Below are 20423 nucleotides of genomic sequence, written 5' to 3'. Positions count from 1 at the left end.
TCAAGCTCTTCTTATAATCAACTATAACACCCTGGGTACATGAAAATAGATATGCTTGTTTTAATACAGATTGAACTTATCTTCTTAAAGGGTTAAAATTTTACACATGTTCAAATTTGGGAGAAACAATTGGCTTGAAGATTAATGTTAATAATTCAAACCATCTGTAAAAGATATTTTATGGAATTTCTATTTGGAAAAAAGATTATTTTGCCAACAAAGTACCCAATATTAATCCTCCAAATTATTTTAAGATTATGAACAGGTGGGACAAAATTCTTTTTTTAAGTGAAATAATATGGAACTCATTCTTGGGTGCTTTTTCTCAAAGTACTTCTTTTTTTAAAATGTTTTTATTTTTATTTTTTATTTTACAGAAAGGGGAAGGGAGGGAGAAAGAATGGGAAAGAAATCAGTGTGAGAGAAAAACATCAATCAGTTGCCTTCTGCATGTGCCCTGACCCAGGACAGAGCACGGAGCCGGCAGCCCAGGCATGTGCCCCAGCTGGAAATGAACCCCAGAGCTTTCAGTTTGTGGGACGACGCCCAACCAACTGAGCCACAGTGGCCAGGGCTTTCTTAAAGTACTTCTAACATGTACTGTTGTATTTTATATAAATGAGTAAACTAAGAAACAATAGCTGACCAAGGACACTAACATCCATCCATATTTTGTATCTTCAAGATATAAAATGTGCAATGTTTGTTTAAACTGATTCAGGATAGCAGAACATCACAAACGTCTGCCAGCATATCAGTCTAGAAGGGGTTCAGATGCTGGCTCTGTCCCCACCTGCTTATGTGACCCTCAGGCAGTTACCCAGCCTTGCTAACCTCAGGCGCACATCTGTAAACTGGCGCTAAGAATTATGTCTACATCATAGGACCCACCACTAACAAATGTTCACTCTCTCAGCAAGGTAAGGTCTGATTTAGTAAGGGCTTCTGCTGATTTTTATACCTTTTGAATCCAATGGACAAATTTTAGAAAGAATTAAGTATTTTTGATGACAGGTGAGGTGAACTAATATACTTGGGAGCACTTTAAAGTGTTATATAAATGTAACTGTAATAGATATTTGCATTTACAGAAACATGCTTACCAATTTGTAAATGCATTAAAAACTTGCTTAAGAGCAACATGGTATTATTCTCTTGACTTTGTTATATTTTTCTTAAGTATGTATACTTTGTTTTCTTTAATATTATAAATTCTTACACATTTGAATTGTGTTAACTTTCAGTGTCTTCTTGTATTCTTACAGAGTTGCTGAAACACAAAGTGGTTTTGTACCTGAATTATAAAACTGCAGACAGATCCTCATCCAGAAGCCAAGTTGACATAGTTCTTGTTTATATGTTAGAGCCTCCTAAGATAGCCCTTCCGGGGTAACATGGTATAGCATGAACTTCATACTCAGAAACCTGGATTTCAAACCCACCTCAACCACTTACTAATTGGGCAACTTATTTAAACTTCCCAAATCTAAATTTCACTATCTCCAAAAAATCTAGTGCATGGATTACTGTCACTCAACAAACACTTACTAACCTGCTTAGCCAGCCCCAGATACTTCCAGGCCTTAGCAATCAGTGAATAAAGCAAAGTTGCTGCTTTCATAGTTTACATTTTAATGGGAGAGGCACACAACAAAGAAGTGAAAATAAGGAAACCAAGAATCAAGCAAACAAGATGCTTTCAAAGAACGGTAAGTGCTAAGAGGAAAATAAAATAGTACAATAGGATAAGGGACCAAAGAAGCTGGGGCACCGTGGGCTGTCCTGCAACACTTCGCTGAGCACTTAATTTTTGAGCATGTGATAATCTCAGAGAAGAGGGTTCAAAGGGGGAACAGCAAGTGCAAATGCCCTACAATGAGAAAACGCCTTTTGTAGATGAGAAAATAGAAATAAGACCAGTGTGGGTGAAGCAGAGTTGGGGGGGAGGGTGACAAACTAGGAGAAGCAGATAAAGCTCAGATGATGAGGGGCCTTCTAAACCACTGCGAGGAATGTAAATCTTAAGGGCAATCGAGAGTTTTAAGCAGGTAAGTGATATGACCTGATTTACAAGTTAAGATCACTCTAACTGCTGTGTAGGAAGACAAGAGTGAGGGTAGGGATTTCAGGAAAGATACTCCTGTAATTCACATTAGATAATGGTGGATTTGGACAAGTGTGTCACACAAGACAAAGAAAAAAATATGTACTTAGGAAGTGGAACTCATAGAATCTGCTCTCGTGTTCAATGGAAGTTGCAAAAAGAAAGAATCAAATGTGACTTTTAGGCTTTTAAAAGAGAATTAATTGTAAAATAGTTAGGTATTCTCTACAGTGAGACAAAAATCTGCTTTTCCAGTTGCCATATATTAGTTAAAACCTACTCCTAGGAAGCTGTAAAAGTCCATTCTTACCTTCAAATGTTGGAAGATAATCATTATGTTCCCTTCAGGTAGCTTTTGTCTAAATATTTCAAGTGTTTTTAATCACTACTCAAGTAAGACGGGTTTAGATCCCTTTACCACCACAGACGCTCACTTCTGAATGCCTTTCATTTTGGTTACATGCTCTTCCATGGTCAAAACTAACCAATAAAAAAAGATGCAGTCTAACCATCACAAAGCAGAATTTGCTTTTCACCTTCTCCATTCTACACAATAGTTTTTCATTATTTTTTTTGTATTTTAATAGTGTATTTTTATTGTATTTTTTGCCTCTTATACCTTCTTCTACCTCTACCTACCGCCATCTCCCCTGCAATCACCATACTGTTGTCTGTTAATTCTGACAGGCACTTCATAGTTATTGTCTCTCAAAATCGAGTAGAGGAGATAAAACACAGACTCCTGATGATATAAGCTAGAATGAAATGAAGACCATAAGAAATGTGTAAGTGTAGGTGGTCGGGTGGACACGGGGGTCAAGAATGGCTTTTAGGGTGGAATCTGAGTGATGGAAAAGATGCTGAGAGATGGGTGTGGTCGAAAGTAGAAAAAGAGAGTTCTAGTGCGAGCAAAGCATGGGACGCAATGGTGCAGTGTGCAGCCACAGAGCGAGGGAGTGAGAGCCAGCGAGCAGCGAGGTCAAAAAGGAAGAAGGCAGGATTGTGTTGTGGAAGCCACGAATGCTGCAATGAGGAATCCATCCTTACTTTGTTAGGCAAAGGGACACCGCTGAAGGCTGGGTCTCTGTTGTTGGGACAGGTAGAATTTCACTTCAAGAAGATTACTTTGGTAGGAGATTTGTTTAAGTGAGAAAAGGGAGAAGGAGGAGAGAGCACTGAATCCCTACACGGGTCCAAGAAGGAAGTGATAAGGAGTTAAACAAGGCCCTTGTGGAGAGGAGGGAAGGGGAAGTACAGATGCAGAGGAACAGTAGGAACAGAATTTCCCAAGCTTTGTAGCTATTCACATGGACAATAAAAACACAGAAGAGGAAGAAAAAAAATGCCTTCTCACAAAGATGAAGTTGAGATTTTATACCAAAATGTCACTCTTTGAAACATCTCTTCATTCAGGACTTAGATATTTTTTAAATAATTTTTTATACATACTTCTCATCACATCTTCATAGCATACAAAAAGTAACTAAAGTTTCCTGTTAAATCATAAGATTTTTGGCCAGTAGAGGAAATGGTAGAAAAAGAAATCTTATAGTTTAGAAATAAAAGATGCCTATAGACTAATGTGGTTTCAGCAACTATTTTTTTAATTTATTTGTTCAAATACATTTGTCTCTACCTTCCCCCCACCACTTTCCCCTGCCCCCTCCCCCTCAGCAACTGTTTGAAATCCCCAGTGCTCTGCTACCCCACTGCAGGGGGCTGCTTTGAGCGGCACTGGGGACTGCAGTCCCATGCAAGCTGGGGCCTGGGAGAGGCTCCATAAGACTTGGCCAGAACACTGGTAATGCAGTTGACAGGCAGGACCAAATAATAGCTCTGTGGGCCCCCAAGGGAAATCAGGCCTAGAAGTGAATTCCACTCCTTGAAGCATTTGTCTCTTCCTCAAGCTCTGTTAATCTTATACCAGATAACCAGCTCAAGGCTGGGAAGGAAATTTACAAAATTCCTGGACCCTGACCCAAATCTCATCTGGTGCCATAATGTTTGCTCATCTTGGACCCAAGCAATTCGATGTGTTCCTGCCATTGTCTTCTTCAAACATCACCTATTCTCTGTAAGTTTAAGCTACTGATATAATGAGATTACCTATACATTCCTGCTACCTGTCCCCTGCTTGTAACCCTCTCAATAAAAGCCATTGAGCATGGGGGCTTGGGCATTCTCCTTGAGAGAGAATCGCCGTCCCCTTTCCTTGACAGGCAAACGGTGTCTGGAACGACTCTTCTTTCCATCTACAGTGAATCTGGGGACTTCACGGGCCAGAGTCCCCCATACCCTGCTCTGCGAGAAGTGACTGGGCTACAGAAGGCAGGCCACTGGGGCCCTCACTTGCCCTCAAAGTTCTGTGTGTCTCAGGTTGTAAATGTTATCAACAGCGTGCCGTCAACACTCTGTGTACGGACAACTGGTGTCCTTTCCCGTTGCATTTGCTAAAAAATACGGAGGGAGGAAGAAGAGAAAAACTGGAAGAGGAGAAGGAGAGAGCAAAAGGAAGAAGAGGAAGAAGGGAGACTTCCTTAAAATGTAAATATAAAAATATTACTTGGCAGCTGAGACAATGTATTCCTAAAGAAAAAATAACATCATCCTACTTCTTTGCTTTTCCTTTGAATTTTGTCTTTTAATGGTTGGTCTATTCCCCAGCTGATTTGATCCAAATAAAAATTTTAGTAGTGTTTTATTATAACTTGAAAAGAACACTATTAAAAGCTCAGAAGTTATGTAAAAGCAAGAACAACAGGAACAGATTCATCTATAATTCCCCCACTCAGAGATAACCAATGTTAATATTTTATTTATAGGCTTCTGGGCATTTTGCTCTATGTATCCTTTTAAAATAAAAACTAGGTTCTCTTCTATGTCCTTCTTTATTTTTGACACATATTATGGCTTCTTCCTTGACTTCTTCCCTTCCATTTTTGAACCACTCAGTCCTGAAACTCTGAGGAGGAGCAGAGTTCAGTGTCAGCGCTGGCCAAGGACTACACCAGGAGATGAGGTGGTCCAGGGCGTGGGAGCTCAAAAAGCGGGGAAGGAGCCTGTGTGGAAGCCTGCCTGGAGTGGAGAACAGGGACATGAGTGAGGTGAGGAGGGCGTCCCCACTGAAGGAGAGCCTGGCAGGGTAGCTAAGGTGATAAGGCTATTCCTGTGACCCAGTGACCCCTCACAGAGGGTCAGAGGCCAGCCTAGGTGAAGACGCTGGCTCTCAGAGCAGCAAGCATCCCCACTCAGGCTGTGGGAACCTCCCGAGGAGGGGGTCAGAGGCCAACCTGCTAGAGGACAAATCCCTGTGGGGTGTGGCCCCATATGGGGTGCCTAAGCAGAAATGGGCTGTGAGGACAGCAGGGTCCGTGTCTGGGTTTGGAAGCATTGAAGTTATCAGTGTAAGGAGAACCTGCATGCTTGTGTGCTACGGGCCATTGTGTCAGCTCTGACGGCAACTCTGGGAATGGGTGGTATCCAGTGTCCTGTCCAAAATAGCCCTGCTTAGCTCTGTGCACTTACACCTGTGGCTTCTTTTATGGAGTCAGTCCATCTGGTATTTGGTCTTCCTCTTTTCCTGCTGACTTCTATTTTTCCCAGCATTACTGTCTTTTCCAAAGAACCCTGCCTTCTCTCATGATGTCTCCAAAATAGGGAAGCTTCAGTTTTGTCATTTTTGCCTCCAGCCATGTCCAGCATCCTTATGAACTGAATTTTTCAATCCAAGAATAATATATCTCTCCATTTATTAAAATCTTTCCTAACACTAAACATAGTATTGTAATATATTCTCTCATATTTCTTAAGTTTTCCCTTAAGTATTTAATACTTTTATTGCTATTGTACATGATATCTTTTCACAGTATATTCTGTTTCTTTTTAGTATACCAAAAAAATCTATCAAGTTTAATGACTATTTATAATTAATCTAGATAACCTAGATAAGATCCTATTAGCCACTTAGTTCTAATAATTTTCGATTGATCCTCTTGGGTTATAACTGCTTTTTAATTTAGCCTAATTAAAATTGAGCAGTCATTAAATTTTGTCAATAGTGCTTAGGTATGGGAAAAAAACTTTAAAAATTGTAAAATGATTATTAACTAGTTAAGTAATTTGTTCACTTATCAAATATTTACTGAGCATACATAATCCTAGCCAAGTTACCTTATCTAGATAATTCTGTTTCCGCAACTGGAAAATATAAATAATCAATACAACTATCTAAGAACCAAGGAAGAGAATGAATGTCAATCGCTTAGCATTGCACATTGTAGGGGCTCAATAAACATCAGCAATAATGGCAGACATTACAGTCTCCGCTTCCCAGAGTTTGCAGAGCCCATTTAGACACAGAATGGTCAAGCTCCTTTGATTTTTAAGTCCAGCCGAGTCTGTATCATTTCCCTTCTCCCCTCTGCCATCCCTAGGGTGGCCCTAATTAACTTTTTTAAAAAAGGAAAAATGAGAGAAACTTATGAGAAATTCTTTCTAGAATTTATTAACTGTTGCCATTTGTAATTTCTGAAATTTTCTACAAATAACAGACCCTCAATAGATACTGATGGATTTCAAACAAAATTAGAAAACTAAAAAACCCTCAAATAGTCCTACTACCATATGAAGGTATTAATAAGTCAGGCTACTTAATAAATAATTTAAGAATGAAATCTAAGATAATTAAACTAAACCCATTCCTATAAAATCTCACAGAGCTGGCTTAAAGTGCCATATGCAATATTAAATTTAGACTTAGAAATAGAACAATTAAACAAAATATAAATTTTAAAATATTTTAAAAGAAATATAATAATTATATTCTCCTCCCCAAAATTATGCAATACTCAGAATCGTTTGCTGATCACTGATGCTCAGCTTTGCAGAAACTATACCTGCTTTCTTAATAAGTTGTAAACTAAAAAGCTGCTTCTACTCCCTATTAGCCAAAAGCCTGATTTCCTTAACAAAATGTAAAGTAAGTGAAATCTGACACTCTGACTTACCCACTTCAGCCAAAGTTCTGATACAGGACTCCACCGAGGCTTTCTGTGATGGGTTTGGCCAGGTGCAATTGTAAATTCTAAAGGCAGACTGCAGCAGCTGAATAAAAACGGGCTGATGTGTCTGAAAACATTAAGAAAGCAGGCAAATAGGCCACTAAATCATTAACACACCTGATACAGTGTCTATGAATTATCAGAAAGGCTCATCAAAACAAAAAACATACCATCTTTTAGTTTCAGAGCTATTTAATGCACATTCTTTCAAAAAATATTTATTACGTACCCACTTCATGACAGGCACGTGCCAGACACTATAAAAAAATCAACTATTTGCATTTTAACTATATTCTTAATCAGAAATAATATGGCATTTCTTGGAGTCAATGACATCAGTTTAAGGATATTTTTTATAATCTCCAGTTTATTTAGCAGTATAAACATAGAGAAGGCGCTCTAGATTTATTTGTTTGATTGACTGTATGTTTTGGTTTCACACGATGGGTGAGTAGAGGAGACAACAATTCTGAAATGGTTTCAACAAACCGGTTTAAAGTTTTTCCTCAAGAAAGTATAATCGAAATGATATTTTTATAAGAATAATACCCAAATGTTGTAAAATATTTGGAAACCATAGTAATGAAAATCATCAATAATCCTCCTATGTAGAGATATCAGTACCACAATTTTGAAGACACTTACTTTACTGAGTTTTTCCATGTATATATGTGTATAAACTTGACAGTATAAAGAAATTCTGTAGCCTGTTTCACTTACTCTTACTTGTTGGTCATTTTCCTAATCATCAATATTTCTTTTAAAATGATTTTTAATAAGCCATAACTACAGATATACTATATTTAGCAATTCCCTTGTTTGTGGTAGATGTCAATTTTCATAAATACTTACATGAAAATCTCACTATATAAAATCCTGCTAATTCTTTCAGGATAAATTACTAAAGTGAAATCACTGCGTCAAAAATGCCTGCCCATTTAAAGAATTATGTAATTTATTTTACCACTTGGCAAACAGTCAATACACAATATGAAAGTTTCTATTATGCATAGAGAGAGAGAGAGACAAAAATAATTTAACTTGAAGATGGGGTCTTCTTGTTTGAAATAAAATTGGGTAAACTCAGAAAGGAGAATAAACAGTAATTAGTGTGAAGGAAGAGGGATCTTCAGAAGCATAGGAAATGACTTCCTGACCAGACTAAATGTTTCCCTATTCAGATGAGGTAAGTGAATTCCATGAGAAAGGATGCTCTTGCATTTGTCTGTTGAAGTTACCTGGAGACTGGTACTGTTGTCTGAAAAAGGAGAATTAAAGAAGCCGCTCACTATGTTCATTATGGACTCAGTTACACACTTCTCCAGGAAGGTGTCTGCGTGTTTCCTGTCTGTGGTCGTGTTGCAAACCTGGGGGTGAAAACAAAATAACACATTCTATCACATCTTTGAATTATATAACTCAATACTGGAACCTGCTAAAAATGTTTAGAACATTTCTTCTGCTTTTGAAATGGCAATTTGTATCTGTACACATTTTTACTCATAATACCAGGCCAAACAGAAAGCTAAAAGAGGATAAAATCCTTTCCAAAAATTTTGACTTTTTAATCCACAGATTTCTCTGGGAAGCATGGGTGTGCGGATCTGTGGGCTTGCTTCTTCTGGGCGGGCAAAGCAAGAAGAGACAGTACCGGAGCTGAGGGTGGATCAGAGAAGAGCACAGATTCTGATCTTTACATGGGATTAAATTTAGCCCAACAAACTGTAAACTTCCAAGTATGTCAGGGCAGACAAATTTCAAAAGCTAAGATACATGATTAAAAACAAATGGGGGGAAAAAAAAAACCCACAGGTGATGAAAAGACAAGAAACAGAGATAAAAAGAAGTGAGGGGGAGAGGAGACAATGTGGAAAAAACTGGGGCAGAGTGAGATTCACAAAACTATGCTGGGTAAATATTATGGTGGCCATATGTTCCAGATGTTTCAATAAGGTGATTAATCAAAAGAATAAGTAAATACAATTTACATAATACTGCTTTAAGACTTTTTACACATAAATGCACAATAGAGAAATATTCCCTTCTCCAACCATATTTCCCAATGTTTTCATTTGAAAAATAACCGAATGAAGGTAAAGAGCAGAGGCTTTGTTTTGCTGCCAGCTTACTTCTCATCGGGGCAGTTCACTTTTTCCTCATCTATTAAATGACATCTTCCTGACAAGGTTCTATTACAAGCAATCTCATAGAATTATTGCAGGGAACAATGCAATTAAAGGAAATAAATTATTTCAAATCATATAATCTTTTCATTATCGGTCCAGCATAAAACATAGTGCCTGGCATAACAAGATGTTCAATAAATGTAAAATGAATGAATCAATTAATTTTAAAAATGGAAAAATGAGAAAGGGCTATTATTTAGTTTTAGGTTAACTTTGTGTTAGGCTGTATTTGTGGAACATCTAACCAAGGACTAAAATTTAATGCGGCTCCAAGGCTAATATAAAATTGATTTTACCATGATGGATATGAAGTAGGATTTATTGCATTTAGTATCTTTCCAGCACTGGCTTTTATAGTGAAATTTTCTGATCCGTAAGATAAAAATATATTAAAGTGTAACAGGGAGCAGACCAATTCTGCCATAACCAGCGCAAAAGGCTGTCCTCCCCGCCCAGTGACGTTTCACAGAGCTGTGTGGGGCCTCCAGGCAGTGGAGTGTCACACGGCGCCACCTACATGGGCACACTTGCTAAAGAGCCAACAGCATTTGCTTTAGTCAGTGGACTAATAAGGGTAATTTATTTCTCAATAAAGGATGCCCTCAAAATCTTGGGTAATAAAAAGTCTAGTTTTAAAAACTTTTTTTAATCAAGTAGGCAAAATGTCAGACAAATGAAATTAGTTATTTTTGTGCAGACAGGATATTCTGTTGATGATCTGGCAAAGTTTTGAATAACAAAATAAGACACGTAATTTGTAAGTTATTCTATGTTTATTACACTGAACTTACTTTTGTCTTTATTTTGGCGCAACTACTAAATGTGTAATTATAATCAAGATTTTTTCTGATTTATGTTCTATTATAATAAATAATTTTAAAGTGCACATAATTAGAATATATCTTCATCACAATATAAAGTGTAATTATTTTCAAAGTGTGCATAATTTGAATATATTACCATTAGAAATATAAATTAAGTAAAGTAAAAAAAGTTTTTTTAAAGTATAGGTAAAATAATTCTTAGCACTCAAGCACTATTTTTCACTTAGATTATTTCCATTTATTTAATATAAAGAAGAAAAAACCCACGAAAGAACAGGATATTCTATATATTTTTGTTCTAGTTTTTTATTGGAGTCCTTCTATCCTCCCTGTACACACCCTGATCCCTAGTTAACTCTTTAAGCTATCTGAAATTTGCTGCTGCAGGTGATCTGACTTCTACATTTTGACTAATTTTGTCCTATATTGATATCCAGCTGTCCTCCAAACATTTACTGAATAGTGATTTCTTAACTCATTCTTAGGCTACTTAAGATTTGCCTTATAGTATGTCACCCGTCTCTATTTAAATCTTTGTCCATATCTCTGCTACACAACCATGTATCATCATTTGTAAACATTTTAATCCAACTCTGTAAGAATGAAATGACTCTCAATTTGTAATTTGTTTAATGAGTTGAAAAACAAATCAACCATCACTGCCTTTCCCAAGAAAAAATAAATTCACATTTTATTTTAAAATATTTTAAAATATTTGTCCTCGTCTATTTCCATATGAACTCTACTATATGTTTGTCAAATGCCATGGACTTTCACTTAGAAACATAAATTATTATATTAAAAGTAAATGTTGGGATAGGAGTTAGAGCAGTGAGCCAGACAAAATAACGTCCCTACTCTATTAGAGGCCTTATTCTAATCAAGAGAAGCACACACTAGACAAATTAACAAATACATAAATAATTGGTAAAATAGGGCAAATAATAGACTCTACAGAAAAATTAAGAAGGGCAAGCAGTACAAGGATGCTGCAGAGGACTGGGTGCGGTTGAAGATTACTGTTTCATTTAAATTGCTTGGGGGAGGTCTCTGTATAAGGCAACAGTTTAACCAAGAATCGAAGGAAGTGGGGAAACAGCCATGCGGCAGTTTCTAGAAGAGCCAGTAAAAATTTGTCCCCGCCAGTACAGCCTAAGTCCCTGGATACTGGCAACTCGTCTGATTTGCTCACCACTGCCTATAATGAGCACCTCAGCACGCACTAGGGATTTAAAGTCCTTTATTGAAAAAACAAATATTAAGTGAAATTTTGAGCCATAATTATGTCTGACACTTCTTCCCTTGCATTTGGGTGTCCCTTGTCTCTTCTGCCCTAAAAATAACTGCTACTCTCCAAAGACAGCAGACGGGGTCAAATCGGTTATCACGTGCAAGACTAGCACACTCCAACAGGGCTGCCTGCTGTGGTGGGGGTCTCCCAAATCCGCGACGCCCGCGACGGCAACCACGGGACGCGTGTGCTCTCTGAGCACTTGAAATGGGGCTGGTGCTACTGAGGAACTGGCATTTTTATTTTAGTTCATTTTACCTAATTAAAATATAAATTTAAATGGAGTACGTTACTACCTGACAGGATAGGGAGCTCCAGTACCAGTAACATACTTTTGACCATACAGACCAAGGAATACAAATCCTAAGGATTATTTTTGGATTCCCCATAGGCCCACAGACAGTAAAAATGTTCCTTTAAGTAGCTCAAGTGATTTGTTTTAATTTGCATTCCCTTATTCATGAGGCCAAAACTTTTCCAAACATTTGCTTTTTATATCTTTTTCTGAGGCATCTTTTCAGCATCTCCTGAGGCATACACTCCATCGGCATTCTTAGATTCTCAATTCATTTTTTAAGGGTAATATTTTTCTTTTTTATATAAAGATTTTATTTATTTTTAGAGAGACAGGAAGAGAGGAGGAAAGAAAAAGAGAGACACATCAATCGGTTGCCTCTCAGACTCCTCCTATTAAAATTATTAATTTAATAATCCAGGAGAAAGCAAACTACAGCCCATAGGTCAAATCTAGTCATATCTGTTCATTTGTATCTTCCCTACAGCTGTTTTCCCATTAGTGACTGTTGTAACAGTTGTGATAGTGGCCTGACAGCTGAAATATTAACTATCTTGCTCCTTATAGAAAAAGTTTGCTCAATCCTAGAAATAATCAATTGCTTCCCTACTAATGGTAGATAATTTCTTTAGTGTATATTAATGTATTACATATGTAAAAACCTGTTTCAAGAGATCCGTTTCTTTCCCTAATACATCTACTTAACTCTATGCTAATCCCACACTTACTTAAATTTCAAATTCACTTTTAAAATATTTTTAACTGCAGTTGACATTTATATGTCCCATGAAACTTACTGAGTATCTACCATGAGTGTGAGTCATTGTTCTATGTCAGGTAGGTAGCAATCAATCAAACAGACAAAATCCTCTGCCTTTATTTGTTCCACTAGAAACAAATACAAATACATACAAAAATGTCAAGTGGAATGGGGAGATGAAGCCAGTAAAGTGGTACAGGGAGAAAATGATGCTACTTTACCCAGGGTGGTCAGGAAAGGTCTCTCAGAAAACTTTTAAGCAGGGACTTGAGAGAAGAGGACAAAGAAGGCACGAGGATGCCTGGGACACGAGTGCATCCCGGGCAGGCACAAATGGTATGAGACGGACGTGTGTTCGGCCTGTCTGAAGAGCAGCAAGGAGGCCAGTGGGTGGGACGGAGAGCTCCCTAGTGAGAGAACAAGAGGACACAGGGAAGGGGCGGATGGATGGGGAGAGGCCAAATCGTAGAGGAGTTTCACTCTAGGCAGGATCTGAGCAAAGGAGAGGCACGAACCAACATTTTTATTATTAATTTAATCACTATGGTGATAAATAGAGAGCCCAGAAATAAATCCATGTCTCTGTGGTCAATTAACATTTGACAAAGGGGGCACAAGCATACAATGGGTTAAAAATAGCCTCTTCAGTAAATGGTGTTGGGAGAACCGGACTAGTACATGGAAAAAAATGAAACTAGACCACTAACTTATACCATACACCAGAATAAACATAGATAAAATACACACAGATAAAGACTTGAATACAAGTCACAATACCATAAAAGCCCTAGAAGAAAACATAGGCAGTAAAACTTCAGATATCCTATATAGCAATATTTTTGCTGATATATCTCTTAGGACAAGGGAAATATAGGAAAAATAAACAAATGGGACTCCATCAAATTAAAAAGTTTTTGAACTAAAGAAACCATCATCAAAATGAATAGGGAACCAACTATATGGGAAAACATATTTGCCAATGATACATCAGATAAGTGTTTAGTGCCCAAAATATACGAAGAACTCACACAATTCAACACCAGGAAGATCAACAATCCAATTAAAAAGTGAGCAAAGGACCTGAATAAACATTTCTCCAAGGAGGACATACAGATGGCCCATAGGCATATGAAAAAATGTTCAACATCACTAGCCATGAGAGACATGCAAACTAAAGCCACAATGAGGTATCACCTCACACCTGTCACAGTGGCTATCATCAATAAATCAACAAACAAGTGTTGGCAAGGATATGGAGAAAAGGCACCCCTAGTGCACTGTTGGTGGGAACGCAGACTGGTGCAGCCACTGTGGAAAAAGGTATGGAATTTCCTCAATAAATGGAAAATGGCACTGCCTTTTGAACTAGCAATTCCACTTCTGGGAACACACCCTAAGAATCCGAAAACACCAATTCAAAAGAACTTATGCACCCTTATGTTCATAGCAGTGCTACTTACAATAGCCAAGTGTTGGAAACAGCCGAAGTGCTCATTAGTACATGAATGAATTAAAAAACTGTGGTACATTTACACATTGGAATACTATGCAGCACGAAGAAAGAATAATGCCTGCCCTTCACGACAGCATCGATGGAACTGGACAGCATTATGCTAAGAGAAATAAGCCAGGGGGCGAAAGGCAAATACCATATGATATCACTTTTAAGAGGAACCTAGTGATAAAAATAAACAGGCAAAACAGAACCAGAGGCATGGAAACAGGGAACAGACTAACAGCTTCCAGAGGAAAGGGGGAGGGGGAGAATGATAGAAAGAAGGGGAAAGTAATCAAAGAACATATATAAATGGCCCAAGGACATGGACAACAGAATGGGGATGGACTGTAGGAGCAGGGAGTGGGCTGAACAGAGGAGGGCAAAGGGGGAAAAAACTGGAACAACTGTAATAGGATAAAAAAGAATTTAAAAAAAGAAAAAATCAAAAACAAATGTTTGAGATTAGATAGTCAAGTGATGACATCATGTAGGCAGTTGGATATGTGTGACCAGACATCAGGGGAAGGGTCCAAGTTTCAATCAGCCTGGTATCACAGTTCGGAGAATAGATGAGATCAGCAAGTAAATGACTGTAGACACACAAGGGAGCAAGTCTAAGATTTGAGCCTGGCACATTCCAATGTTTGAAGCTGGAAAGATTCATTCATAGGATACAGCAAACAGAAGGGTGGCCAATGAGGTGAGAGGACTAATATCCTGGGAGCCAACTGAACAAGTGTTTCAAGAAGGACCTGATCAACTATGATAATTACTGCCAATGATTGAAGAACAGAAAGTATGATTCAGGTCAGGGACCAACCAATCATTAATCAACAATAGCCAAAGCGTGTTCATTGCATGTGGGCAACCATCATCGTAATTCAGCATGCATGTTGAGGAGAAAACTAGACCTGAGGGAAAGGTGCACACCAAGAATATGCTTTATAGAATATTTTATGCCCTTCACTTCCCTGCATTGCTAGATAATAAGACCATATAAAAAGAATCCTTTAAAGTGAGACTTTTCAATGGCTCATTCCACTTAAGAAAGTCAAGAAACAAACATCAGTCAAAGAAAACCTATTCCATCCTATCAAATTAAAGACCTTGGGAAGTATCTTTCAAAGTACATATAAATTTTGTCTTTACTCCTACTTCCTATGATCTGGTAGGCTAAATAAAGAGAGAGAATGGCTCAAGTGATCTATTTGGAAATAAAATACTCTGACGTATCTTGTTAGGCAGTGATTGATGGGACAATGACATGACACTGGGTTAGGTGTGCCTCCAAGTCACCCCTTGGTCTAATTTCATTCTGCCCATACATCACTTAGAGTGCTGCTGGCCATTATAGAATCTTGAAATTGATAGCAAAATTGGAAACATCTTCAAAGGAAGAAATACAACCTGAGGCTAACATTAGCCACAGTCCACCTCCCTCCATGTACTTCCTCATCATGACTCAATCCCTGACCCCACAAAAACAATCAGTTATAAAGGCAAAGAAAAGCTCTTCTGCCCTATAAACACCAATTTTATCTGCATTGGAACATAGATCAAAGCGGGCTGTCGTTAAGTGCTCAGAAGACAGTGGAACAACTTTTCATGGGTCTAATGGCATTGCTGCCTGCCTAAATCTGGAGCATGTACAGGACATGGATGCAGTCTCTGTCAGGAAATCAGAATGGGCTAAGAATGAGAAACAATCTATTAGCAGTTTATTAAAAAGTCTTTAAGAAAGACTTTCTTATATGGGTCTTAACAAGATAAAAGAGGGTACAAACAGGAAAAAGAAAGATACTAATTAAGGTGACTTAATAGAGAGTTTTACCCAAGCGCAAAAAACAAAACAAAAAAAAACAAAACAAGGACAGAAACACCTGGTAGTGCTGCCTCCAGAGAAACAAAAGAAAGGTAGAAGGTAGTATGAGTGTTACTACCTATTAGTATTTTATGTGCCTGTTAAGATTATTCACCAAATTTCTACAAAAATAATAATCTGCCTCATGCAGGCAGACCCTGCCTGAAGCACTGGGTTCCATCCCAAATGACATATTAAAAAAATATATATCAGTTAGAAAGAGCCCAAAAGTATATTGAGAACAATAATGAACGCAGAAACAGTATCAGAAGAGGAAACACTGGGAGACATAGAGAAAATGATGAGACACGGGCACTGTCGTAACGTGTCTGAGAAGCTGTTATGGGCCAAATACTGGATTAGACTGTAGCAGGCTTCCCAGCCCTGTTACGGCTGGGCCAGTCACCTTGGCTAGGAAATAATCTTTCCACGACTCAGACACAATCCGAGGTCAACCTAAATGACCTTAAGTTCCTTTAAGTTGTACAATTTTATCATTTCAAAGTAGATCACTATTGAGGAGAATGTGTTGCTTACAGGAAACGCCTACGCTTTGCTGAACTGAATCATTCCAAGTGGCTGCAGAAGGAGAAATAGGTAAAAATTATACTACATAAAAAATTCAGCTCAATATAAGAGATTTTAACAATTAGAACTGTGCCATAATGAAACCAGTTGTCTCAAAAATAGAGATAATTGTTAAGGGAAATATATACAGGCTAAAAACTATACAACTGCCAGTCTCTTCCAACCCTGAGATCCTACGATTCTTTAGGTCCAATTTACCAAATATCTCACCTCAAGATTACCTTTACCATTTCTCACTGACGCAGATCAGTTGTTCCAGGATTTCATACCTTTGCTGGAACATGTGAATTTAGTTCCTCTCTATGTTAAGTCACCATTGTGTTTTTCCAGCTTCATGAAACTGGTTCCTGGCTCTTGTCTATGCTAAACGGGCTCCCTTTTGGTTATCCTTGACATTTTTATTTGGTATAGGTCTTGGGATAGCTTTTTGGCATTGCTTTAAAAGCTATTATAACCTTATACTATTACCAGTGATGTTAAAATGACACAGATGAAATGGATGATATTGCCATCTCTCTTACCAAGTGTCGAGTATGTGCTATGCATATATCATTGAATCCTCTTAGTAACCCTGTAAGGAATCTGTTATTATTGTATTCATTTTACAAATGAGGAAACTGAGACTCAGAGGAGTAAGTTCCTTGCCCAAGGTAACTGAGCTATTAAGAGGCAAAATCTGAATGTGATTTGGCTAATGTCTCTAAATAGCCTGCCCTTAACTACTTTTAACTACCATGTTCAACTGTAATGGTTTGCAAAGTGTTGTCCTGGACTAGCAACTTCAGCATCACCTGGGAACTTGCTAAAAATGCCAAGTCTCACACCCACTGAAACTCTGAGGGTGGAGCCCAGCAATCGTGTTTTTACAAATCCTCCAGGTAATTCTGATGCTTGAGAACTACTTGAGTTTGAGAACTACTGCTCTACTGGACTAAAAATTTGCCTAGAAGGCCACATGCTACTTATTTAACCACATTTTCTATATTTGAATTTGAAAGGGTGCGGTGGCTCCTTAATCTTTCTTCAAGGCGAGAAAGACAAATCTTAGATATGAAAAAGTCAGGCTTCCTGCCCCTTCCCTGAAATAGAAAGGCTGATTCCTTGCCATTCTTGGTAAGGAGATAAGAGAGCTGCTGCTTTAAAACATAAATAGGAGGGAAACAAAACAGGGAAAAAAATGCTTTTTGCAGTACAGCAGGGCTGTCATGGTTAGACATAATGAGTGAATAGACTAAGAAGATCCTGAAGTTCCCCCAGTCTTTATACAATAAACATTAATTGTCTACTTAAACCAGTGAAAATAAAACTCCTTCCTACATGCACACTTTTTTTAGAAAAAGAATATATACATCTTAGCCTTATGAACACATCAACTGAAAGAGTGTTTCAAAGGTAGCATAATCAGTGGCAGCTGTCATCAGCTCTCTTTGGTTTAAAAAATATAAATCCTTTTAGCTTTGCAGCTCATGCTGCCTAGAATGTGACCTTGGTCTCTTTCAAGCTTATCTTTAGTCCATGGCACTGTGCAAGTCTGCAAATCAGTCTATAATCTCTTTACTATCTCCCTGCACGTGCATTTTTAAAGCTGTCATCAGCATATAAACCATCCTTTACTTCAAGGTCTGTGGAGACACTTGCGGCCAATCAGGCATAAGGCTTTTCATAAGGTCACACTGGGGGAGGAGGATGGAGTGTCAATTAGGAGTGGTATGTAAATCCAGTGTAGGACAGGATTTCTCCACACCTGTAGGCTTACCTGAGAAAGACGCTGAGTGCCTCTGAGTTCTAGAGGAATGAAGAACAGGAACTGCCTTTGCGCATACTTGGACATAGCAGGCCTCACTCATACTACACCACACCAAAGGTAAAATAAGCACGTTTCACCTGCAAGCCTCAACTAAGTAATTCAGTTCCTAGACTGGAATAGTACATGATTTATGTTATTATCTGAGATTGTTCTCAGATGTCTGGATCTGCAGTTCATGTTTTATTATATCCCCTTGTCTTCCCTCCTTCCTGAAAGAATTGTGGGGAAGCAGTGAACTAACGGGTAACAGTCAGCATTCATTCTCATAAGACAGTGAAGATGTGGGCCTCACTAACCCTCTCCTTCAGATACATCTCAGTGAGGCCCACTGACATCTACCAGCTCTCAGGGAGTAGGAGACCAGAGGATTGGGACAGGCCATCACAATAGGTCCAAGGAGTTATCTACACACGATCTTCTATTAGTTGAAACTCTTATTTCAACATTATGTCCCTTAACTTTAAAGAGAAAGCCAGAGAAGGTTTTTGTAAAAAACTCAAAAAATAGACCCTGAAATAATGGTAATTCTGCATGCAAAATAAAAGGGGATAAGATATACTAACTAAAATTAAGTGCAACCTATAAAAATGATCCCTTCCTTTCTTCATTCATTCATTCACTCAACATTAATGCAGCAAAACATAGGCCAGACAAGTATCTAAAAAATGTGAACCAGCTCCACATGTTCTCCTCAATACCCCTGCCCAAAAGCCAAACAAGAGGAAATGGACTCAAAGTGAAAAGCAGGATATTTTTAACTGACATCAGTATAAACAGTAGGTATTCGATTGCTAGAGAACAGTTCCAAAGAAAACTCAAATAAGCAATGATGAGCAACGCTAAGTCCTGAGTAGTCTGCTCAAGTAGCTCTCTGCCCAAAAGCAGTAGTCAAGACCTCTTGAGATCTTTTCCATCTATGATTTGTAATTTCATTCATGACAAGAGGTTGAACACCCACTGATATCTGCCAAATGTCTTCTCTAACCCATGTAAAAAGGCGCCATATATATATACATATATATATACATGCTAAACAGTGTATGTGTGTATATATACACACATATATACACATATACACACACACACAACTTTACTGAACATGAAGTAGTATTTAATGGTCAAAGTATAACTTACCCTTGCCATATCCACCAAGAAGTTCTCAAATAATTTCCAAATGTGGTTACTTGTGTAAATTTCTTTCATTTCCACTTCAGTGTCAACATAACAGTGATTAACAAAATTCACATAAGCAATTTTAACCTGCACAAGTTTCAAATACAAAAGAAAGTGAGTTTTCTTTCATTATTCATTTTCAGATCTTGATTATGAAATGTTAAATAAAATCTGTTAGTTCCCATAGTAGATCATAGCAAGTTCTGTGTCTACCCAGCAAGCATTCCCACCTCCCTCCTTCTACTAAGACACTCCATCCCCTGACCCAGGGTGAGCACATGACCTCATATGGCGTTCCTTTGGGCCCAGGGGTTCGTGTGAGAATGTTTACTTCACTTAAACCAGTCTATTTGAGACGCTAGGAGTCAAAACTGCTCCCTTCCCCTTCCCCTGCCCCTTCCCCATCTCTTCTCTCTTCTCTTCCCCTCCCTTGCTCTCTCTGTCTCTATCATATTCTCTCTCCTCCTCCTTTCCTGACAGCTCTACCTCATCACTAAAGTGGGACAGGGTAAAACTGAACTCCAAGAAACCACCTTCTGCCAGTGTGTGAAGGAAAAGTATGCTCAGAAGAAGAGAATAGGGCAAACCCACAAAGAAAAAGGGAACAAGAGATGGAAAGAATTCTGATAGTCTTTGAACCCCTTAATCTATCTGAACATCTATCCTTCAAATTCCCAAACATAGGAATCAATAAAATTCCTGCATTTTTAAAATTTAAACTAGTTTAACTTAGGTTTCTGTCACTTGCAATGAAGAGGGTTCTAATATCATGTTTAAAAATGTGGACTAAATAATACCTTGTCATTCAAAATTATTTAAATTACTAGTGCTGGGGAAAAAAACAGGTTCACAGTTTACCGAAAAAAAATTGTATTATTTTAAGATATATTAAAACTCCTTTCTAGATTTAGCAAAATTCCTCATAAATGACTAGGATGAGTTTCACAACATGTACCATTTTTAAATGTGTAGGGCA

General features: G+C 38.0%; 1 protein-coding gene across 1 annotated transcript in view; it reads right to left on the bottom strand.

Annotated features, from left to right (window-relative positions):
• Window positions 1–20423, bottom strand: part of ITPR2 (inositol 1,4,5-trisphosphate receptor type 2) — a 434318-nt gene that overhangs the window by 217826 nt on the left and 196069 nt on the right. Inside the window, exons 32-34 of the mRNA XM_054591314.1 lie at window positions 19409–19534; window positions 8403–8531; window positions 7111–7231 (exon numbers count right to left, since the gene is read on the bottom strand). Coding sequence (XP_054447289.1) covers window positions 7111–7231; window positions 8403–8531; window positions 19409–19534 — 376 coding nt within the window. The remainder of the gene's footprint in view (window positions 1–7110; window positions 7232–8402; window positions 8532–19408; window positions 19535–20423) is intronic.

Source organism: Pteronotus mesoamericanus, unplaced genomic scaffold (assembly GCF_021234165.1).
Source record: "Pteronotus mesoamericanus isolate MK-2021 breed Mesoamerican mustached bat unplaced genomic scaffold, CSHL_Meso_final scaffold_21, whole genome shotgun sequence".
Taxonomy (NCBI): domain Eukaryota; kingdom Metazoa; phylum Chordata; class Mammalia; order Chiroptera; family Mormoopidae; genus Pteronotus; species Pteronotus mesoamericanus.
This window is presented reverse-complemented; position numbering and strand designations above follow the sequence as displayed.